The sequence below is a fragment of the Macaca fascicularis genome, chromosome 1 (assembly GCF_037993035.2).
Source record: "Macaca fascicularis isolate 582-1 chromosome 1, T2T-MFA8v1.1".
Classification (NCBI taxonomy): domain Eukaryota; kingdom Metazoa; phylum Chordata; class Mammalia; order Primates; family Cercopithecidae; genus Macaca; species Macaca fascicularis.
Window position 1 is genome coordinate 81,249,508 of NC_088375.1, and position 24,817 is coordinate 81,274,324.

The 24,817-nt window shown below is 43.5% G+C and overlaps 1 protein-coding gene across 20 annotated transcripts in view; it reads right to left on the reverse strand.

The window, feature by feature from the left end:
• SUSD4 (sushi domain containing 4) overlaps nucleotides 1–24,817 on the reverse strand; it is a 148,765-nt gene that overhangs the window by 9,946 nt on the left and 114,002 nt on the right. For 5 of the 20 annotated variants that reach the window (XR_012428795.1, XR_012428796.1, XR_012428799.1 and 2 more), the window contains one exon: nucleotides 4,122–4,307. The exons of 9 other annotated variants lie outside the window; for them this stretch is intronic. Coding sequence is in view for 7 of the 11 variants with exons in the window: in XM_005540937.5 (XP_005540994.1) it covers nucleotides 4,159–4,307 (149 nt within the window). In the remaining 4 variants the exon portion in view is untranslated. Of the gene's footprint in view, nucleotides 1–4,121; nucleotides 4,308–13,821; nucleotides 13,966–24,817 lie in introns of those variants that run through there. 6 more of the 20 variants (XM_074026910.1, XM_074026917.1, XM_074026911.1 and 3 more) reach the window with 2 other exon arrangements.

The window sequence follows — 24,817 nt, forward strand, 5'->3', positions numbered from 1 at the left end:
CCTAGGTCTGAATTCCGGCTGAACTACTCACCAGCTGAGTGACCCTAAACCAATCCCTGCTCTTCTCTGAGCTTCAGGGTCCTCAGCTGTACAAGAGTCTCTGAGGGCTACTTTGAGAAATGCTGGTGAGGGCTTAGTTCAGGGCTGATAAACTGTGATTGTTCAGGGAAAACCAGGACTCGAGTATCTAAAAAGATGGAATTTAACAAGGTGATGGCAAAGTGGAGAAGCCAGCAGGTACACCCTGAGATTAGTAAGAGTAGGAAGACACTACCACCCCTGGGCTGGTGGGATGACGGGGTCTTGTTGCTGGGGTCCCTAGTGGAAGGTGGAACCATGGAGGTCTGTCACGTGGGAACTGGAGCCTGGGGATGCTCAGACCCTGCTGGAGATGCCCCCAGGGTAGGAACAGTGAGGGAGAAGTAGCCTGGTCCTCCACCTGCCCACCGTCCAGGCTCCCTCTGGACAAAGCCAGTGGGGAGCCAGGTGCCAAGCGGATCTGGGAAACGGGTCTGTGGCGGACAGCCTGTCTAGATCTGGTGCAGTGCAGGGAAGGTCCAGGGGAGATCTGAGGCTGGCAGGCCCAGGGTGTGCTCAGTAAATGGTGGCTGTCAGGTGGCTGCTGTGCGGATCCCACAGGTGGACACTGGCAGAGATAGGCTTTGAACTCTAACTCTGAGGCCCAGGAGCTTTCTGTTGCCCTGCCCCAGGGTATCTCCTGGGCTGGCAAATGCAGTCACATAACCATTTGCATTTCCACAAACAAGGGCTCTTTTCAAATTTGCTGCCACCAGGGTGCTCTGGGAGCATCCCCAGGAAATAAAGCAGAAGGAAGCAAAGGGAAGGACAGCTGATGAGGAAGAGGAAGAGAGAAAAAGGCACTGGCCGTGTTGTTGAACTGGTTCTGGGAGATCCAGGGATGTGGCAGTAAGGGCTCTTCTCTCCTCGGAGGCCCTCCTCCATGCTGCTTCTTCTCTACTCAATTATTGGGAGAACACAAGGAAGGGGTCTCCAGTGGCCCCAGGACTGCCTGGGGACCCCCTTCCCTGCACTGCTGAAGGGTTCCCCAGCACTGCTGTACGCTCAGGAGCGGCATCTTCTCTGGGACAGGAGCCCCTTTCTGTGGTCAAGGGTATGGCAAGTGTCCATTGACAGATGAATGGATAAAGAAAATATGGGCAATATACACCACAGAATATTATTAAGCCTTAAAAAAGAAGGAAATCCTGCCATTTAGGACACAATGGATAAACCTGGAGGACATTCTGCTAAGTGAAATGAACCAAGCACAGAAAGACAGATACTGCACGATTTCGCTTATATGTGAAATCTAAAAAAGTTGAATACATAAAAACGGGGAGCAGAACAGTGGTTACCAGGGTTGGGGAGGTGGAGGAAATCAGAAGATGTAGGTCAAAGGGTAAAATGGTGCAGTTCCATAGGATGAAGTCCACAGCTCTGATGTATAGTATCCAGACTCCAGTTAATAATACTGTATTATACACTGGAAATTCACTAACAGAGTAGATTTCAGGAAATGGATTATGTTAAGTTACTTGACTGTATTAATCATTTCACTGTGTAGATGTATCTCAAAACATCATGTTGTACACCTTAAATATCTAACATTTTTATGAAACAGAAAAACGTACACAGAGCAGGAAGGCACTTCTCCTCAAAGGCTCTCTAAACAAGCCCCTGAGGGCCACTGTAGGATTAGAAAATTACCAAAACTGTTCTCAAAGCACAGAAAACGTCATAAAAGAGCCCACATAAATGTATGCAAGTTTGTTATCAGCAGCATTTTTTTCTCACTGGGCCTAAAGAATGAACGACTGTTCAAATCACTGCATTCACTCCGAGGCAAATGGTCCCATGGTGTGCTCAAGAATTTCTGTACCGTACAGATCAACCATTTGATCAATCATTTAATGAGCAAAGGCAGGCAGCACAGAGTGGCATATAGGGGCGTGGGCTGTGGAGTTACCCAAATTTGTGTTCAAACCTCAGCTCTACCACTGATGAGCTTCAGGGTGTTAGGCAGCTTGTTTGACTTCGTGGGGTCTTAGCTTTCCCGTCTGTCTAATGAGTGAAACAATTCCCAACTCCTCCAGTTGTTGCGAGTATTTGAAGATGTATGAAAACCGCATAACACAAATGCCAGGGACACAGTAGGCACTTAAGAAATAATAGCTATTAGTATCACTGGTCCAAACTTGCTGGGGTTCCCATGCTGCCCTTCCCATACTGGGGCACCACCAGGCTCCTTATGCAATTAGGATACCTGGGATTGCACCAGGGAGGCCCCAAACATTCAGAGAATGTGAACGCATCTCATCACCACATTTTCTCAGAGGCCAGATAAAAACCATCCATTGTAGAGGCTTTAACTCTGAGACTGTCATAATCGGCTGGTAATGGAGATGCATTTTCCCCCCAAGTAGAAACATTTATCTTCACACCTTGTAGTGTTTATAATGATTGCACCCGGCAGACCATTAGCTTTGTTGTAAAGGAAAGCCCCATGTGGTGTGGTGAGGGTAGAGGGTGGGAGCGTTTCTTTTAACTTGGAAGGAAACAACAACAAAAGTATTATTAATTATAAACTTTAGGGAGGTTTATTTTAAAATCCCAATATAAAAATACCCATGGCTTAGGGGACTTCCACCTCTCACCCAACACAGCCTCTCACTATGGGGCTCAACTGAGTTCTGCTACCACCTCCTCTCCACACCTTCCCTAACAGACAGACAGTTCCACACAGACAGACGGACGGACACACTCCCACACCCAGAGGCCTCAGACACGTGGCAAACAGCCCCGTGAACAATGGCCACGTGGCTGGCATTTCAAATAACCTGTGTGTTCCTAGAAATTCCAGTGAGTAAAAGTGGACCGGGCTATGGCACTTTTTCCGTTCTTATCTTAGAACTCCTTTAGGCTCAGCCTGTGACTCATATCCTGTCAGTTGCTAGTTCTAAGGAAAATACACCCGGGGAAAACCTGCGGGTGGCATGAAAAAAGATCCTTCTGCAACTCCACTTTTCTTAATGTTTCTTACTTTAGACATTATTAGCAACAGTTAGGGCTTTCGTGAGGCTTGGAGTCTGGACATTCAGTTACAGGCAGAATCCAAGCAAGGCTCTGCAGACACTCAGCCAGAAACGGATGATTCCTGTCCCAGTGTGAAGTCTCTGCTCCTTGTTTCATGACAGAGGGTAACGGCTCTTTTCAGACTAGGTGGAAAATTCCTACCTACACAAATGGCAGCAGAGTCCACTTTTTACCATATTTAGTCTCTTATGGAGCTTCCCAGAGGTGGGCTAGATAGGGGGAGGCAGGACCAAAGGATGGGGTGCTGAGGCATGGGACCTGAAGTCTTCCCTGTGTTGGCCAAGAATGGCCTGAGTTGGGCTGGATGGAGCTGCTATAAGACTGCAATTTACCCAGATAAGCCTTCCCTCCTGGTCCAGCCTCCTCTCAATTTAGTGTCCTTTCCTCACCTTCCCTCTGACTATTTCCTCCTATGCAGATTTAATTCCAGCACAAACACCAGCCACTTTGGGAAGCCTTCCCTGAGCGCACAGGCAGTGATCTTGCAGTTTCTGGGCATTTTGTGCATTTTATATGCCTAATACTTGTACAGATCCGTAAACTCTTTGAGAATGGGGGCCATGTCTCTAGAGTTTTTCTAACTCCTGTAGCATCCAGCATGATTCTTGATAAACATTTGCTATTTGAGTGAATGGAAACGTCAAAGTTTTCACAATAAACCAGAGGCGGTTCCCTGTCCGCTTCTCTCCTGTAGTCAATGAGCTGCAATTTTCATGCTGTGTCTGGTCTCATTTTTCAGTGGGGGAAAAAAGGTGAGACATGATAATAGTTTTTTCATAGCCTCATAGCTTCACCCGACGGACACCACACGCAAGAATCTGTGTACATTTTAGGGATGTCTTAGTGATGTGAAATAGAGCTTTGCCAGTCCCACCTCTGAGATACACACTAAAATAAAGAGGTCAACGTTTCTAACACCTTCAAAACAATGCCAGTTGGTTCTTCCCTTGATGTACTAACAGGTGTGCAGACGATGGTGAAATACGGTATACGATAAAAATGGAATGTTTAATTCAAACGTCCTTTATTGCAGGAGAACAACATTTAGAACAGAGATGTGGTGGTGCTAGTTGAGGAACAGGTAGGTGCTGGGGTGGGAGAGGACTTTAACACAGGGCAAAAATAAAGCATAGCAGCTGCCAACCTGATGTGTGGGAAATAAAGGACAGGGAAAAGATGTTCAGGTCTTCCTCCTGAAAAAAAGAAGTGTAAATATGAAAACATAAGAAGACTATTTCTCTTGATTGATTGAAAAAAAAAAAACCTTACAGCCCTTTTCTTTCTAAAAAAATAAAGACTTTATTTTTAAGAGCAGTTTTAGGTTCACAGCAATATTGAGCAGAAGGTACAGGAAGTTCCCGTATACTCCCTGCTCCCACTCAAGTACAGCCTTCCCCATTATCCACATCCCCACCAGAGTGGTGCATTTGTTACTGCTGATGAACCCACATTGACACATCATTATCACTTAGAGTCCAGAGTTTACATCAGGGTTCACTCTTGGTGTCATACATTCTATGGGTTTGGATAAATGTGTAGTGACATGTATCCACCATTCAAGTATCATGCAAAGTAGTTTCACTGCCCCCCACCAAAATCCTCTGTGCCCTGCCTGTTCGTTGCCCCACCCACCCCCAAACCCTGGCAATCACTGATCGTTTTGCTGTCATCACAGTTTTGCCTTTTCCAAAATGTCATATAGTTGGAATAGGACAGTATATAGGCTTTTCAGATTGGTATCTTTCACTTAGTAATAGGCATTTAAAGTTCCTTCATATCTTTTCATGGTTTGAATGTTAATTTCTTTTTAGTGCTAAATAATATTCCATTGTCTGGATGTATCATAGTTGATTTATCCATTCACCTACTGAAGGACATCTTGGTTGCTTCTAAGTTTTGGCAATTATGAATAAAGCTGCTATAACGTTTGTGTGCAGGTTTTGCTGTGGACATAAGTTTTCAGTTTCTTTGTGTAAATATCAAGGAGAAAGATTGCCAGATCATACAAGAGTATGTTTCGTTTTGTAAGAAGCCACCAAACTGTCTTCCAAAGTGGTTATATCCCTTTGCATTCCTGCCAGCAACAAATGACAGTTCCTGTTGCTCCACATCCTCTTTAGCATTTGGTTTGTAAGTGTTCCAGATTTTGGTCACTTTAATAGGTAAGTAGTGATCTCTCTTGTTTAATTTGCATTTCCTGATGACATTTGACATGAAGCATCTTTTCATATGCTGTTTGTCATCTGTATATCTTCTACGGTGTTAAGGTCTTTGGAACATTTTTAAATCAGGTTGTTTGTGTTCTTGTTGTAGACTTTCAATAGTTCCTTGTATATTTTGGATAACAGTCCTTTATCAGATATGCCTTTTGCAAATATTTTCTACAAGTATGTGGCTTGTCTTCTCATTCTGTTAACATTGTCTTTTGCAGAACAGAAGTTGTTAATTTTAACGAAGTCCAACTTATCAATTATTTCTTTCACACATCATGCCATTGGTGTTGTATCTAAAAAGACATCGCCATACACAAGGTCATCTGGATTTTCTCCCATGTTATACTCTAAGAGTTTTACAGTTTTGCATTTTACATTTAGGTATATGAGCTATTGTGAATTAATTTTATGGAAGAGTGTAAGGTCTGTGTTTAGCTTTTTTTTTTTTTTTATATGGATGCCCAATAGTTCCAGCATTATTTGTTGAAAAGTCTATCTTGTTCCATTATATTGCCTTTGATCCTGTGCCAAATATCAGTTGACTATATTTATGTAAGTCTACTTCTGGGCTCTCTATTCTGTTCCATTGATCTATTTGTCGATTATTTCACTAATACCACACTGTCTTGATTACTGTAGCATTATGGTATGTCTTGAGGTCAGGCAATGTCAGTCCTCCCACTTTGTTCTCCTTCAATATTGTGTTGGCTATTCTCAGTTTTTTGCTTCCCCATATAAACTTTAGAATTAGTTTAATACTACCAAAAAATAACTTGCTGGAATTTTGATTAGGAGTACATTGAATCTATAGAGCAAGTTGGGAAGAACGAACATCTGGACAATATTGAGCATTCCTATCCATGAACATGGACTATCTCTCCATTTATTTAGTTCTTTGATTTCTTTCATAAGAGTTTTGTAGTTTTCCTCAGATAGATCTTGTACATATTTTGTTAGATTTGTGTCTAAGCATTTCATTTTAGGGGCAGCTAATGTAAATGGTATTGTGTTTTTAATTTCAAATTCCACTTGTTCATTGCTAGTATATAGGAATGTGATTAATCTTTGTATACTAACTTTGTATCCTGCAACCTTGCTATAATTGTTTATTAGTTATTGGAGGGTTTTTTGATTAATTATTTTGGATTTCTTACATAGATGATCATGTCACCTGTGAAAAAGATAGTTTTACTTCTTTCTTTCCAATCTGCATACCTTTAATTTCCCTCTCTTGACTTATTGCATTAACTGGAACTTCCAGTATGATGTTGACAAGGAGTGGTGAGAGAGAACATCCTTGCCTTGTCCCTGATCTTATGGGAAAGCTTCTAGTTTCTCTTCATTAAGTATGGTGTTAGCTGTAGGTTTTTTGTAGATATTTTTTATACAGTTGAGGATGTTGCCCTTTATTTCTAGTTTACTGAGAGTTTTTTTAAAATCATAAATTGGTTTGGGATTTTGTCAAATGCCTTTTCTGTATCTATTGAAATGATTTTTCTTTTTTAGTCAGTTGTTGTGATGAACTGCATTAATTGATTTTTAAATGCTGAACCAGCCTTGCATATCTGGGATAAATTCCACTTGGTCATGGTGTATAATTTTTTAATACTTTACTGGATTGGATTTGCTAACATTTTGTTGAGGATTTTTGCATCTATGTTCATGAAAGATATTGATCTGTAGTTTTCTTTTCTTGTAATGCCTTTGTCTGGTTTTGGTATTAGAGTAATGCTGGCCTCACAGAATGAGTCAGGAAGTACTCCTTCTGCTTCTATCCTCCAAAAGAGATTATAGAGAATTGGTATAATGTCTTCCTTATATGTTTGGTAGAATTCACCAGCAAATACATCTAGGCCTAGTGCTTTCCGTTCGGAAAAGTTATTAATTATTGATTCAACTTTTAAAATAGATATAGGCCTATTCAGATTGTCTATTTCTTCTTGTGTGAGTTTTGGCAGATTGTGTCTTTCAAGGACTTGGCCCATTTCATCTAGGTTATCAAATATGTGAGCATACAGTTGTTCACAGCATTCCTTTATTATCCTTCTAATGACCATGAGATCTGTAGTGATGTCCACTCTTTCATTTCTGATATTAGTAATTTATGTTCTTTCTCTTTTTACTTAGTTAGCCTGGTTAGTGGTTTATTGATTTTATTAATCTTTTCAAATAACCAGCTTTTGGTGTTGTTGATTCTCTCTATTGAGTTCCTGTTTTCAACTTCATTGATTCCTGCTCTAATTCTTATTTCTTTTCTTCTGCTTACTTTGTATCTAATTTTCTCTTCTTTTACTAGTTTCCTAAGGTAAAAAGTTAGATTATTCATTTTAGATCTTTCTTCTTTTCTAACATACGCATTCAATGCTAGAAATTTTCATTTAGGCACTACTTTCACTGCATCCCACAAATGTTGATAAGTTGTGTTTTCATTTCATTTAGTTAAAAATATTTTTAAAATTTCTCTGAGATTTCTTCTTTGACTCATGTTATTCAGAAGTACACTGTTTGCATTTTGAGATTTTCCTATCATCTTTCTGGTGTTGATTTCTGTTTAATTCTACTGTGGTCTACAAGCAGACATTGTATTATTTCCATTCTTTTAAATTTGTTAAGGTATGTTTTATGCTCAGAATGTGGGCTATCTTGGTGAGTGTTCCATATGGACTTAGAAGAATGTGTTTTCTGCTGTTGTTAAATGAAGTAGTCTATGTATATCAATTATTGTTTAATGATTGATGGTGCTGAAATCAATTATGTCCTTACTGATTTTCTGCCTGCTGGATATGTCCATTTCCAATAAAGGTGTGTTAATCTCTAATAGTGGATTTATCTACTTCTCCCAGCAGGTCTATCAATTTTTGCCTCATGTAGTTGGATGCTCTGTTAAATGCATACACATTAAAGATTGTTAGGTATTCTTGGGGAATTGACCCCTTTGTTTTCATGTAATGCTCTTCTTTATCATGGATAACTTTCCTTGCTGTAAAATCTGTTCTGTTTGGAATAAATACACAGTAGTTACTCTTCCTTTCTTCTAATTACTGTTAGCAGGGTACATTTTTTCCATATACTTTCTTTTATTTTATATTAATTTGTCTTCATATTTAAAATGGGTTTCTTGTAAAAAACAGACAGTTGGATCATTTAAAAAAATCGACTCTGGCCATCTCTGTCTTTTAATTGGTGCATTTAGACCATTGACATTCAAAGTGGTTATTGACACAGTTGAGTTATCTGCCATATTTTTTATTGTTTTTTTGTTTGGTGCCTTTGTTCTTTGTTGCTATTGTTATCTTCCACTTTTTCTTCCACTTCCAGCATTTCTTTCTGGTTTTAATTGAGCATTTTATCTGATTACATTTTCTCTCCTGTCTTAGCATATCAGTTATACTTCTTTTTTAACTTTTTTTAGTGGTTGCCTTTAACAACCACAGTTTGCAATTAACATTTACAATGAATCCAAGTCCACTTTCAAATATCACAATGCCACTTTGCAGGTAGTATGAGTACCTTATAATTACAAAATGATCCTAATTTGTCCTCTTTTCCATCCCTTGTATCATTGCTGTCATTCATGTCACTTATATATAAGCATATATATGTGTGTGTGTGGTGTGTGTGTGTGTAATATACCTAAGTATATGTAATCAATTACATTGTTACTATTGTTTTGATATTATTATTTTGAATAAACTGTTATCTACTAGATCAATCAAGAAAAAGAAAAAGTTTTAATTTTACCTTCACTCATTCCTTCTTCAGTGTTCTTCCTTTCTTTACGTAGACCCAACTTTCTGACCTATATTACTTTCTTTATCTCTAAAGAACTTCTTTTAACATTTCTTGCAAGGCCTACTGGCAACAAACTTTCTACACTTTTGTTGGCCTAAAAAAGTCTTCCTTTCTCCTTCGCTTCTGAACGTTCATTTTTGCGGGCTATAGAATTCTAGGTTGGTGGTTTTTTTTCTCTCAACACTTTAAATGTTTCATTCCTCTCTTTTCTTGCTTGCATGGTTTCTGAGAAGTCAGATATAATTCTTACCTTTGTTCCTCTATAAGTAAGGTGTTTTTCCTTTGGCTTCTTTCAGAATTTTTAAATTTTGAGTTTTCTGTAGTTTGAAAATGATATTTCTGGTTGCAGTTTAGGTTTTTTTTGTTTGTTTTTTGTTTGTTTGTTTTGCATGTATCCTGTCTGGTTTTCAGAGCTTCCTTGATTTGTGGTTTGGTGTCTGACATCAATTTGAGGAAATCCTCAGTCATTGTTTCACCTATTTCTTCCTTTTCTTTCTCTCTTTCTGGTATCCCCATTACACATATGTTTCACCTTTGGTAGTTGTCCCACTGTCCTTGGATATTCTGTTTTTTTTTTTTGTTTTGTTTTCAGTCTTTGTTCTCTTTGCTTTTCAGTTTGGGAGGATTCTACTAACATATCCTCAAGCTCAGAGATTCTTTACTCAGCCATGTCCAGTCTACTAATAAGCCCATCAAAGGCATTCTTTGTTTCCATTACAGTGTTTTTGATATCTAGCATTTCTTTTTGACTCTTTCTTCGGATTTCCATCTTTCTGTTTACATTGCCCATTTTTTCGTACATGCTGAATATTTCCTCCATTAGAGCCCTTAGTATATTAATTATAGTTGTTTTAAATCCACCGTTTGCGAATCCCAACATTCCTGTCATGTCTGCTTCTGATGCTTTCTGTCTCTTCAAATTGTGTTTTTTGCCTTTTAATATCTCTTGTAGTTTCTTCTTGATAACTGGACAAGGTGTACCAGGTAAAGGGGACTGCTGTAAGGAGGCTTTTGGTAATGTGGTGGTGCCACGCAGGGGAAGGAGAAGCACTCTGTAGTCATAAGAGTGGGTCTCAGTCTTTCAGTGAGCCGGAGCCTCTGCACCGTGAGCTTCTCAAGTGCTTCTCAGTTTTGTTTTGTTTCTCTTCACTGCCTTAGGTGGTACAGGATGGCTAAAGGGGGCAGGAGTTGGGTATTCCCTTCCTCCAGGTCAGTTAGGCTCTGATAACACCGCAGCAGTTTTGGCTGCAGTTAGCAAGTTTCTCTGGGGGACAGACCATGTTAAGAACAGACTGCTCCAGCGTAATTCAAAATGGCTCATTCGCCTCCCCCTGCCAGAAGCACAAGGGGATTTCTGTGTGAGAAAAATGTTTACTGTGAGAACCTGGTAGAGCTCCTGGAGGTAAAACTCACATAGTATGGGGACCCCCATGACTGGGTCCCCCTAGAGCTTTTACTTCTAGAGTTGGCCACACTGAGGCTGCAACAATTCATCAATTACAGTCAGGTTTCTTACACCTTCCCCAATCACTGTCTCGTTTCCCTTGGTGGTTTTCACCTGTGAATCTCTGCTCAGGTAAGCCGTGACTCTCTGTGCTTTTCTGTCTCTCCACACTGAGAGCAGCAGTTTGCCCTGTGACCTTACTTCTCCTATGGATCCCTGAAGAGTTCTTGATTTTTCAGTCTCTTCAGTTTTTTACTCATTGTTAGGACAGACTGGTGACTTCCGAACTCCTTACATGCAGAACCAGAAACTGAAATTCCCCCCAAAGGCTTTTCAAGGGGTTACTGAAGTTTTTAGACCAGCGATGGTTGTGGACAAGCAGTCCTCTCTGGACGGGGCCTGAGTCAATCTCTGACTTAAGAGCTAAGTGCTTGCCTGGCTGCTCTGTGTCTGAGCAGCAATTGAGAAGTGACTGCCATCCACTATCAAAGAAAGGAATGCCTTTCAGAGTCCTGGAAACTTGTTCCTTAGTCTTCTTGGGGAAGACAATCCTACCACCTCCCTTTTACAGGGGCCTGGGAAGCTAGTAATAATTAGAGTATGTATGTATGTATGTAAGTATGAGACAGGACCTTGCTCTGTCACTCAGGCTGGAACACAGTGGCATGACCACGGCTCACTGCAGCCTCAACCTCCTGGGCTCAAGTGATCCTCCCAGCTCAGCCTCCCAAGTAGCTGGGATTACAAGCACACACCATTATGCCCAGCTAATTTTTGTATTTTTTGTAGAGACAGGGTTTCACCATGATGCTCAGCCTGATCTTGAACTCCTAGACTCAAGAGATCCACCCACCTTGGCCTCCCAAAATGCTGGGATTACAGGCACGAGCCACTGAATCCAGCCAAAATTAGATTTCTTTTTTTTTTTTTTTTTTTGTTGAGATGGAGTCTTGCTCGTCGCCCAGGCTGGAGTGCAGTGGCGTGATCTCGGCTCACTGCAAGTTCCACCTCCTAGGTTCATGCCATTCTCCTGTCTCAGCCTCCTGAGTAGCTGGGACCAGAGGCGCCCACCACCACGCCTGGCTAATTTTTTGTATTTTTAGCAGAGACGGGGTTTCACGGTGTTAGCCAGGATGGTCTCAATCTCCTGACCTCGTGATCCACCCGCCTCGGCCTCCCAAAGTGCTGGGATTACAGGCATGAGCCACCGCGTCTGGCCGACTTCTTTCTTAATATTACGCAGCATCTCAATGAACCCAGAAAAAGTAAACATAAGTGTTTTAGCCTGCAGAGCTTCTCTGGTGGTGTGGTGGCATTTGGGCCAGGCACTCATTTCTTGTGTGGGACTGTCTAGTGTCCAGCATGCTGTGGGGGTTTAACAACACCTCTGCCTGCCCAGGAAATAATAGCAGCATCTCCAAGCCATTGGAACAACCCCAAATCCTCTACTGCCCCACCCTTGCTATGCTCCCAATGTCCCTGGAATCACCCCTTGGAATTTCTACTTGTTCCTCACTTTCAAACCTGGCCCAGGCCCATCCCTGTCCACCTGGCAGGATGCCTGGTAGTGACTGGGAGGCAGATGAGTCAGGGTTTGAAGCCCAGCTCTGCCACTCATTGGCTGAATAATCACAGGCATGTTAGTTACCTCCTCTCACTCAGTTTCCCCATCTGTCTGATGAAGAAAATAATACCCACTCACTAGAGCTGTTGTGAGGGCTGCATGAGCTAAGAGCCTGAGCCAGTGGCTTGCTAAGGGAGGCTCACATCAGGTACCAATATTGGTTTGTTTTCTGGGAAGGGGATCCATGACCCCGACCCTGCCACATGGTGAAGCCGCTGGAAAGTGTGGGGAAAAGAAAGCATCTTCCAGTTGTCTGAGTCCCCAAATTCCTCACATCCCACTTTTAGCCTAGGCAAAAGTGTCTGACCCTGCTGCTTCTCTGTCTCAATAGAGATGCGACCGAAGGCAGATCCTCTCCTCGTCCCATGGTGTGGTCCAATTAAGTGTGTGAGCTAGAAAAGTGTCCCCCTGGCCAGATGCTCCCCATCATGGGCAGCCTGGTGACAGTGGCCACAGGGAACCCTGCAACGGGCTCCTCCCTGGAGCGCAATGGCCAGCTCTGTGACCATTCCCACATGGAGACGCCACAGGATCTTCTCAGCGAGACAGAAGCTGCCTTGCTCCAAGGAGGCCTGCGAGGCACATCAGCCCCACGGGTTTAAGGAAGCAGGGCTGGGCTGCCTGCCTTGCCCTGGATGGCCCTGGCTGGCTTCTTCTGGGAGGTGAACTACACCATCCTTTGGAGAGATGGGGCTCACTGGGGACAGAGTCACCCAGCCTCCCTGTGCACTGGCAGGGGACTCAGAGCCACTTTCTCCCACTGAAGTCACCCTTCTATCTGTCCAGCTCTGATTTTTTTCTGCAGGTGACTCCTGGCCCCTTTTTGTGAGTGCTGTTCACAACACTGAAGGTGGGTGGCTCAGAGGGCCTACAGGGCCAGGCGGCAAAGGCCACCTTGTGATTTGGGGGTGTCAGCTGCAGAAGCCCATGCTGTCTCCACTACCAGCATGTGGCTGGAGCATTTTCATTTTCTTACAGGCAAATAAATCTCAAACACTTCTCTCCTGTCTTTAGGTACATCCAGGCCCCCATCGACACTGTCTGAGCTCAGGGAAGGGCAACTAATCCTATTGCCCAAAGCACAATGAAGCTAGAAAGCAAGGCCGATGCACTAAGTAGAAAGAAAGAAAGAATTCCTCCATTGTCTCTTCCTGCTTTGCGTTATCAGCACTATGGCACCTCCTCCAGCATAGATAAGGGAGACTGTTATGCTTGGACAATTTGCATTTTGGACTTTCTGAAATAAGATCCTCTTTATTCGCTTATCTAAGTATAGTAATTATGTTCTTTCACTCGTTTTAAAATTCACTTATTTAACAAATATTTTTTGGACAACCACGGATACTACCTCAGTCCCATCCTCAGATGACAAATAACTAAACACATAGATATTTACATGGCTGGATAGGCCGTCTCCTCTATCTGCTGAGAAAAACATTAATAGCACAATCTCACACACACAGGAGTTGGGATGGAGCTCTCGGGCACCACATCTCCCATCAGGGTTTGGAAGGCACCTGGACCAAAAGGAGGTAGATGTTCTTTTATGCACAGTAAGATCCAAAGTATATGCTGCTACTAGCAGATTAGATAACCAGGAGTCAGTAGGTTTAAAAAACTAAAGGCCAGCCCACCTTGCTTCCTCTGCAGTGGAGATGGGCCAGAGAGAACAGCTGCCATGTGCACCCCATGTGGGAGTCTCCAGACACAAGAGGAGGCCAGGAAAAGGGCCCGGGCCTAGGGAAGGTGAGAGGTGAGACTTCAAGGGGCCAGTGCAGCTGGGGAGCAATGGAAAAGAGAAAATAAACAGGAAGAAGGAGAGTCTGTGGGTGGAACAGTCTCTATCAAGAGAGGGCAGGTCATGTGGGGATGTCTCATGGTCTTGGTCCCTCAATGTAGATAATGCAGGGACCCTGCTGAGTCTCCAACCCCACCCTGATGCTACAGATTGGATTCTACCACTGAGAACTGGTGACTAAAATCTGCTTGAGTCTTGGTGTAGACTTGGGTGTTGTTTTCTGATGGAGGGTGGTAGGGAATTGCTCTTTCCCCGCAATCATAGGCAGGTGCCCAAAGTACCTTCAACAGGGAATATGGGTGGTCAGAGAGGTGGAAGAAATTACTTATCAGCTAAGCAACAGACTGATTTCAAGATAAGAAACTGCTCACGTTACATCTAATCACAAATTCTCTGTGCCACACTGGAGACCAATAGGAGGTACAGAAGAGAGACTAACAGCATTAGGTGTGCGTGCAAGACTCTGCTTTAGATGAGCTGTCCAGGAAAGCCCCTAAATAGATGACTTTTAAACTGAAATCTAGAACAGCCCTATTCACAGTGGGGTCCATAGACCACTGGTGCACCCTACTGGTACACCAACTGTTGGCTACAAATCCATGACAAATAAATAGAGAAATCAATTTGACCTTGTCACAACATCCATGTGTTTTCAATTTCTATTTTGATAGATATTTTCAATAACTAAATTACATTTAAATAATGCAATTTGACTACAGTTGAATCTGATAGTTAAAAATGGGACTTGTATTATGTGTTTGTCTTTTCATTTTATCTAGAATCTGTTTTTATTGTGTATTATTGGTCTGTAATGTATTGGAAAACAATAACCAAACCACTGGTCCCTTCACTACAGAGATGAGAGGCCCTCCTCCAATCATAAATGCATACAGGAATGCACGATGCATAAAGACTAGGAAGGACTTGGTCCAGGAAGTGCTGGAGGAGGACGTGCCTGGCAGAGGGGATGGCACATGTAAAGGTGGGCTGGAGGCACTGAAGAGAGGCCTGGATGGTGGCTGAGTTTGCAGAAGACAGCGGGCTGCACAGCATGAGGGAGGGGAGGCAGGCACACACAGTGTGTGTGCAGCTGCATGGCACCACAGCAAGCAGTCGGGATTTTATCATAGTGTGAAGGGACACTGCAAAGAGTGGGGACTAGTATATTTTTTAAAAGCTAGCTGGGTGGAAAACAGGCTGTTGGAGAGCAGGGATAGACATGGCAGGACTGCCAGGACACAGCTGCCATGCCTGGAGAGATGATGGTGGCCCAGACCAGGACAGTGACAGCCAATGTGGTGGGAAGAAGAGTGACTCAAATGTCCTTCCTCTGTTTCTACAATAGGGCTTGGTGATTAGGGGGCTAGGAGAAAAAGAATCAAGGATAACTCCCGATTTCTGACCTGGCTCAATTGTGGTACTATTGACTATGCTAGGTTTCTGTTGGGTTTATTTGTTTCATGGCAAGGGAGTGGTACAGAGCTTGGTTTTGCACTGGTCGTGTTTGAGCTTCCAGTGGGAAAGTCATCCAGTTCAGTTAGGCAGCCAGAGAGTCTGGGATAAATGCAGAACTCAGAAATCATGAGCATAGAAATAATCTTTACAGCCATGGGACTGCATGCACTCACATGTGGGAGAGGGCAGACAGAAAGGGGAACGGGACTCAGTCCAAACGCTGAGACACCCTACAGGGATGAAAGAGATGGCAGAGGAGACTGGGGTGCATCACAGAAGCCGCGAGGAAGACTGTCTCAAGGAAGAGGGAGCGGATCCTCACAAGCTGAGAAGGATGGAAAACGAAGAGTGGCCATTGGATTTGGCCATAGGGGAGTCAGTAGAGACCCTAAGAAAAGCAGCTTCGATAGAGTGGCAGAGGGGAAGCCATTCTGCAGTGAGCTGGGGAGTAAAAGAGGAGGGCAACCTTAGGTGACTCTTTAGAGAAGTTTGCCACAGGGAAGCGGTAAAGCAGAGGCCAGAGGGCCCAGTGAGAGCCCCGCCCCCACCCCAGAGCTCTTGATCTTGTTAAGACGTTGGCAGGAATGGTTCAATACAGGGTACAAGGTTGGTAATCCAGGCAGGAGGGCAGTCTTTCAGGAGGAGAAAGATGTGATCTTCCACATGAGTGGAAGGAGGGGCTGGCCTTTGACAGGCGTAGGAGGGGCTGGAGGGAAGCATGAGTGCTGGACACAGGCCCCAGCAGATCGGTGGCCAGGGTGGTGGAGACATGAATAAGCTGCCCTCTCCCCTTTTCCCAATGAAGTGTGAGGCAAGGCCACCACTCAGAAGTGGGAGGGAGGCTGAGTTGAGAACTGTGTATCACTTATCACAGTCCTAAACCCATGTATATGTTTCACTGCATGCAAAATAATAAAATGAGGCTTAAAACCAGTCTGTGTGCCTTGTAACTATCCATACAAATAATTCCAGGGCAGGGGTCAGGGGGAGGCAGATGAATGTAGAATATTTTAACCTACTAAATGGATATTTAGAATGTACAATGAATGAATACTAATGTAGTATTATAGAATATTTTAACCTACTAAATCCTTCTGAGCCACTGAACCCAGGTGCTTTGACTGGGTATTTTCATTCTTACTTCTTCCAAAGGTCCATACAGCCCCCTGGATGTCCTTCATGTAGGAAAGACTTGCCCTGTTAGTCTGTGCATTTACATCTACCCCACACAGCTGGCGGAGAGGCTGCTGGCTGCTCACCATAATCCATGTTCCACGGGCACCCAGCTGGCCCATGTTACCCACTCTGCCTTGTTTCTCTAAGTTCTAGCCAATGGAATATGAGGAGAAATGATAGCTACTACTTTCAGGCTTGATCCATGAAGCCCTTCCATGCTTCTGCCTGCCTAGAATGGAGATGATCCCTCCTAGGGGACCTCAGAAGCCCACCTTGAAGCCAGCAGAGCTTCCACTGTCCCCTGAATGACTGGATGAAGAGGCACTGGCGGATCAATATTCACTCAATGCCACTACGTGAAACTAAACTTCCATTTTGTGAGCCATCACCCCTTTTTGGTAACCTTCTTACAGCAGCAGTCTACCATATACAGTTGGTATAAGGAAGAAATAACAGATGTGAATCTGCTTTGTGAAACAGCAAAACATGCACGCTCCAGATGTCTGTTGCTATTATTACTGCCACACTCACCTTCTTCTGCCATGTTAGTGCTGCATTTGAAGAGTGTAATAATGACTTAAGCCACTGCTTCCTCAACCCTGGCTACACAGAATTACCTGGGGAACTTTGCCTAATTGGTCTGGAGTGGGTCCTGGGCTTGGATAGGTCTTAAAGCCCCAGGGTGATTCTAACGGGTAGACAAAGTTGAGAAGCACTGCCCCCACAGTTGCAATGGTCAGAGGACGTCCTCCATCCCCTACGTGCTGAGGATGGATGGTGGAGCCAGTATGCAAATTAAATTGTCATGGTATCTGGTCTGGGTCTTCACCGTTCACGGGACTCTTGCTATATGAATTGCAGTCCAGGGACTGTCCATTTTGGGATCAGCTAAGTGCTTATTAGAAATTGGTACTCTCTAGCAACACCTACTGAATCAGAAACTTTGTTTCAGCAAGATTCGCAGGTGATTCACATGCACAGTGCAGTTTGGAAAGTGCTGTTCCAGATCATGAGGAAACTCTGTAGCTGACCTCAGTAGTAAAGCTGGCTCTTAATGCTACAGTCTCAAGTCTCAAGTTGGCCTTGAAGAGCGTGGAGAAGTGGCAGGAAAGCCAGCGATCCTGTATACTGAGTGCAAAGGCATTGTCTCAAGACAGCCCAGCATGTTGTCTATGTGGCTCTGAGAGGTAACAGGAGGACAGGGACTCTGCTCCCATATTGTACAGAACCACCCAACCTCTCTCTTCAGGAGTTCTGCTGAATTCTAATCAACAAAACTGTCACCGCACCAGCCGTTCCCAGTCCGATCTAAATCTGGATAATGATTCCAGGAAGTTGCATGGAACCCTCTGTACCAAAGTCCTGGCCGTCTCCAAGGCTACGTCTGAAACTTTGCTTTTAGCTCAGGGAAAATCAATAAACATTATACAGCACATTGCATTTTCCACTTTTGTTTTGTTGTACAACACAGAAGGCCAATACATGTGTCTACTGAAGGAAGCCAATGATGATGAGGCTAGGGCTTTGCTTATTTCCGAGCAGGATGGAGCATGGTGTTTACCCGTTCAGAGATGTGCTGACAGATCAAATTTAAGATCAATAGTACCCAGCAGTGCTGAGGGAGGGGCTCTCACCTGCTTTCCATCTCTGAGTCACTACGTTAGGATGTCCCTGAAGGAATACAAAATGCATGTGATGACAACTGTGAAACTTCAGTGAAAAAAAAAAATAGCTTCACATAAGAAATCTGAAGCGTGCCTGGTTTCGAAGCCACAATGAAGCCACAGAGGAGCACACAGGTGAGGGAGCAGGTGTAAACCCGTGATTTCTTCTGGCAGCAGCGGGGAATGGCTGGTGCCAAAATCAAAAGCTGACACATGTTTCTGTGTTCTGATGAGGTTGCTTGCTTTCTTTGCATTAATGGGAGCCCCGATGGCTACACTGAGGTCAGTCTTCACCACCACAAGGTGAAAATAAATCACAAGACATCTGTGGCGTCAGAGTGTTTTGATGTCTGTGAACCTTTCCAATACATGAACCCCCTACAGTCAGGACTCCTAAAGGTAATTGGGGCAACTGAATTTTTTGTAAGGAAAGGAAATCAGGGGAACAAGATTAAAATGGAGTGTGTGTCCCACCATGTAACCTAGGAAGCCCACAGGTAAGGGAGCATTTAGAGTGGATCATTTCTGACCCTCTCTGCAATCAGCAAACCCTTCTATTATCAGAGATGACACTGAAGTTAAATGTGCTAGTGTATCCAAAAACTGGACCAAAGTGCCACACAGACACACATACATTCATGTATTCAATTTTCTGAGCCTCCAGTTTTCCTCCCATAGATTTTTTGGAAAATTCTTAGTGCCTTCTCATTCTCGTCTATTAGCAAGTCCTAATAGATGAGGAAATACATAATTGAGTAGTGAGTTAAGAAGAGTAGGAAGCAATTGGTCATGCTTTGTTCCTAGCTGTGCTTGAGTGTATGTGTGTATGCACTTATGGGTTCTATATTATAGTTAGTTCTATAAGTTCTATATTATCCATAGAAAATAGCCACATTTTCCACTAGCAAAGGTAATTCTAAGGTTTACATGATAGAATTTTATCAGTATTTCTTAGTGTTCTGCAAAAAACGCATGCTATTCTGTGAAATGCACCATGCTTTTCTGACATCTGAACAAATTTAAGAAACACTGGCTTAGAAGACATGGACAGTGAAAAGAGAGGAAGAAAAGGAAAAGTCAGCTAGGAGAACAGAATAGGAGAAAGTGTGAGGGTGAGAATGTGAGAAAGGACAGGCTAAGAAGACATAAGAAAATCAGTGGATTAATGAGAGACTCTAGAGAGGCAGCTTTGCACTGCCTCTAGTGCAAAGGTGCAAGAGTGCAAAGGTGCACCTTCCTGGGTTTAAATCCTGGCTCAAACACTTAGTGGCCATGACCTTGGGCATTTTACTTTTTCACCTTATTTTCATTTTCATTCATTTTATTTTCATGTTCTTTCTGAGCTTTGGTTTCCATCATCTGTCAACAGAAATAGTAGTATCTACATTGCAGGAAATTTATAAGAATTAGAAATAGTATCTGTAAATCAGCAAGCACAAAGTGCCTGGCACAAAAGTAAATGCTCAATAAAAAGAGACAGCTATTACTAGCTACATTACGGGCCAGTGAGATGAAATGCGAGCAGTAATGACATTTCACAAGAACCTACTGTGAGGCAACATATGCACGCTATTTCACTCAATCCTAACAACAATTTTGCAGAGCAGGTGTTACTATTGCCTCATTTGCAAAGATAAGGGAATTGAGGCTGAGAAAGGTGAAGTTATTTGCCCAAGGTCATCTAGTAAACTAATAGCGAGCTGGGACTGGACCTTATGTGCTGCTGACTCCAAAGCTGCCATCTCTCACTGAGTCATGCCATGGGGTTTTAAGTGAGCACAGGAGAAAGGGAGCATAGTGCCTCCCAAGAGCCAAGTGGAAGAGCAATGATTTCATTATCTGCTAAGACATGTATTATGCACAATGGGATTAGAGTTCGGAAAAGCCTGAGGCCTCCAGAGCTAGAGGAAAAGAGAGCTGGAGGAACCCTGACAGATACAGGGAAGCCTCTGTTTGTCTCAGCTGGTATAATAAGCAGGGTGCGGTGTACTGGGCAAGAGGTAAGGTTAGCTCAGAAAACGGCTGTGGGCAGGCCAAAGGATGCTGGCCAACTGGGGTTTGGGAAGATTCAAAGATAGTCCTTTAAACCTGGGAGCAAGAGCTAGAGGGAAGATGGAAGGGAGTTTGCTTCTTCCAAAGCTAAGGCAGGGAGAGCATTTGCAGTGGGTCGAATTGGGTACCCCCCAGATTCTTATGTTGAAATCCTGGTACCTGTGAATGTGGGCTTATTTGGAAATAGGGTAACTGCAGATGTAATTAAATTAAGATGAGGTTACATTATAGTAAGGAGGGCCCTTAATCCAATATGACTGTTAGGTTATTCTGCTAATTGTGTTGCTATAATATAATACCCAAGACTGGATAATTTATAAAGAAAAGAGGTGTAATTGGCTCATGGTTCTGCAGGCTGTAGCAGCTTGGCTCTATCATGTGTTTCTGGCACAGGCTTCAGGAAGCTTATAATCATGGTGGAAGGCAAAGAAGAACAGGCGTGTCACACGGCAAGAGTGGGTTCCAGACATGGCGGGGAATGCCACATGATTTTAAACAACCAGATTTCATGTGAACTCAGAGCAAGAACTCACTCATCACTAAGGGGATGGCATTAAGCCCTTCATGAGGGATCCACCCCCATGATCCAGTCACCTCTCCCAGGCCACACCTCCAACTCCAGAATCAAATTTCAACATGAGATGTGGAGGAAGCAACATCCAAAACATATCAACTTGTGGCCGGGCGCGGTGGCTCAAGCCTGTAATCCCAGCACTTTGGGAGGCCGAGACGGGCGGATCACGAGGTCAGGAGATCGAGACCATCCTGGCTAACACAATGAAACCCCGTCTCCACTAAAAATACAAAAAAATTAGCCGGGCGTGGTGGCGGCGCCTGTAGTCCCAGCTACTCGGGAGGCTGAGGCAGGAGAATGGCGGGAACCTGGGAGGCGGAGCTTGCAGTGAGCCGAGATCGCGCCACTGCACTCCAGCCTGGGCAACAGAGCGAGACTCTGCCTCAAAAAACAAAACAAAACAAAACAAAACAAAACAAAACAAAACAAAACAAAACATATCAACTTGTGTCCTTATAAGACGAAGAGGCGAGACACACGGCCATGTGAAGACACAGACACCAGGGGAGAACTCCATGTGATGACCGAGGCAGAGGCTGGAGTGAAGCGGCGACAAGCCACTGAATGCCAAGGAATAAGGCAGCAGCAGAAACCAGACTGGGAATCCTTACGCTCCGGGGACAGTAGAGTCCCCCACAGCTAACTCCAAGGGCCACAGAGTCTTTAAAAATGTCAAGTAGAATGGTAGGCAAAGGTCCCTCTCGCATGCTGATTTAGTCATGGTTGGCTACAGAATTCTTGGCTTCCCAGCTTCCTACAAATGAACTTTTCTTCCCAATTCAAAATAATTTCCATCAGAATAATATACTTACAGTATGAAAATACAGACTGACGTAAGCACAGGTGTTTACTTGTGATAGCTTGAACTAAGGACTAGTTTTAAAATCTGAATTTCAATATAATTGGCTTTTTAAAATTTTTATTTTTTATTTTAACTCCAGTCATGCTTCCCCTTCTTAAGGCCTGGACCAGTGAAATCCCTTCCCAGGAATGGAGAAGACGGGGTTAGAAAATACATTAGGGGCCGGGTGCAGAGGCTCATGCCTGTAATTCCAGCACTTTGGGAGGCCAAGGCGGGTGGATCATCTGAGGTCAGGAATTTGAGACCAGCCTGGCCAACATGGTAAAAAAACCCCATCTCTATTAAAAATACAAAATTAGCCAGGTATGGCAGTGCAGCCTGTAGTACCAGCTACTTGGGAGGCTGAGACAGGAGAATTACTTGAACCCGGGAGGCGGAGGTTACAGCGAGCTGAGATCACACCATTGCACTCCAGCCTGGGTGAGACAGAGTGAGGCTCCATTTCCAAAAAAAAAAGAAAAAAAAAAAAAGAAAAAGAAAATGCATTAGGTTCTCATCCACCAAAGAACAAACCAGCCAGAATGTAAACAAAGTCCCGGACTTCTTCAGAAGCCACAAAAGATGTGCCATGGGATGAAGGCACTGTCCTCTCTGCACACTCTAACTTTAGAGGAATGTGGGCACAGTTTAGAGTCAGGCATTATCTTTTTACAGAACCTAAGCCAAAAACAACAAAAACTCTCTTCAGTACAAAAAAGAAAATGATCGTGAACATAGGCATGATGGTTACCGTTTCTATGAAAAAAATGAATGACATGAGACAAAAAGATGGGAATAGAAGACTATCTTACCCACCCATCACTCCAAATGTCTAATTAATTTGGGAGAAAAGGCAGGGAATTACGGCAATGGTTTATGAAGGAAAGTGGAGATGGGGGTGGGAACTGGGGTGGAGAAGGAAGAAAGGAACAACAGAGAGGAATGACTCCAAACAACCTGTCGAACATTGCCGAGTGGCTCCCAGCCTGAAAAAGGCCCCTGAAGTGACTGAAGGGATTTATTACCTTCTGTGTCCCACCTGATTGCAAGAGGTTTTATTACTATGAAATACAAGTCATCTTACTTCCCAGAGAGGAAAGAAAGAAATAAATCCTGCCTGCAGCAGGAATGGAGAAGATACTCTAGAGTTTAAGGACAAACACAGAATCTCCCATTTGTACCGGTCATCTATTTTCTGAGCATAATGAAGTCACGCTCGTGGCACAAGCTAGAGGCTCATACCCCTGGTCACAGCTTTGCTGTTGCTTAGCTCTGCACTTCCTTCAGTGACCTGACATTTAAGCATCACAAAATAAAAACCTCAGCTTGCACGTCTGTGAGTGTGCAAAAATAGGAGGGGATTACAGGGCAAAGGAGGATTATATTTTGGTGAGAGCTGTGAACCCAGTGAAAGAAAGGGACATGTTCCCCATCCCCTGCTCCAAACAGGGAAGCCTTCCAAGCTCATGCAGGTCCCGGAACAGGCTACCTGCCCAGGTGAGAACGAAGGGATGGGGGCTTGGGTGCAGTTGGGCTTGAGCCTGGTGAGATCCCATCTAAATGGTGGGGAGAGGGGATTATCTGAGTCCTCCCTTGGGTGTTCTCTTCATTTCTTGATTTTGCGGGAGAAGTAGTTCAAACCAACGAAGCTTTCAGCTTTCTTTCTCCTTTGGTGGGAGAAGAATCACCTCTCTTCTTCCTTTGACCTCAGTCTAGATCTCTGCACTTACATGAGATTAAAAAAAAGAGAGAGAGATAATTTAAGGAGTCCAGGAGAGACAAAGGGTTCATGGTTGTGTTTCCACCAAAGCTAAAAGGAAAGCAAGGTGCTGAGGCAGGAGCCTGCCAAGGGGCTTAAGCTAGTGAACAGCAGATTCGGAGAGAGAGGATGAGGACCATCCATCATGTTGGGAATCAGAAAATGCAAGAGAAAAAGAGCCTAAAAAGTAACGGCAGGAATGCCTGAGAACTTGGATCTACTTGAAAAAAAGGAATAAGGTCTCTTGGTTTTCTTAAGACAAAAAGATTAGTGTTTCTGGATTTGATATAGAAAAAAAAAAAAGAATAATGAAGCTTCTTATGCCATGGCACAATCTATCTTGAGTACAGGAGAGATGTGTGACCAAGAAGAGGAAGAAGCTACAGTGGCAATTGCTTATTGTAAAAGAAGAAGAGAAAATTAAGCACAGTGATCCTTGAGAATGCTGTATGGCATGCAAGCAGCTATTTTCTGGTAATCACTCTGCTGTAATATACGAACAGTACATGGGAATGATATTAGAATAATTTACTATTGCTGGTGAACAATAAATTAACAGGATTGCTTGCTATTTTGCATTTCCCTCTAATAAAACAACCACCAGGGTCACAGGCAAGGTGATGGTAATACAAACAGCACCAGACACAGGGATTTTCACCGCCAGGGAAGAAAATGGCAAAAGGGGATAGTATGTACTAATGTATGTGCCCAGGTTGCAGAATTCATTTTCATTTCACAAAGGGACCTCTGTTTGTTTCAGACAGGGAGAAACACATGAGGGAAAGGGCCTGAGATTTTCTCTTTAGTCTAGGCCCAGGGAACGCATATTTATCTTCAAAGAGAACTGAAGATTCTTTTGTTTTTGAGAATAAGATCTAAAAATCCCATAAGACTTTGACTGATGTAAGCCGGATTCCTAATTAGGATTATAAATTAGCCATCTACTTACATCCTTGAAGGCTGGGAGTCTAAAGAGACGGGCGGTGGGAGGTTTGTGTGACCCAAGCCAATCATTTCATTGCTCTGGTCTCAAGTTTCTAAGGAGGCAGAACCTGATGTATGATTTTCATATATCATGCCAGCAAACTCTTCCTTCAAATAAATCTTGAGTGAGAACATAATATGTAAATATATAAAACAGAGCCACTGGGGCTGGGGGAGCCTGGATCAAAGTTACCTGGGGCTTCCCAGGGAACTCCCAGGGCCTTAGAGCGTTATATTCCAGAACTCCTGGCCAAGCATTACCTAACCTTATATTAGCTAGAGGAGGTGAGGGAAGGGCAGAGCCTAGGACAAGCAGATAAGTCAGAA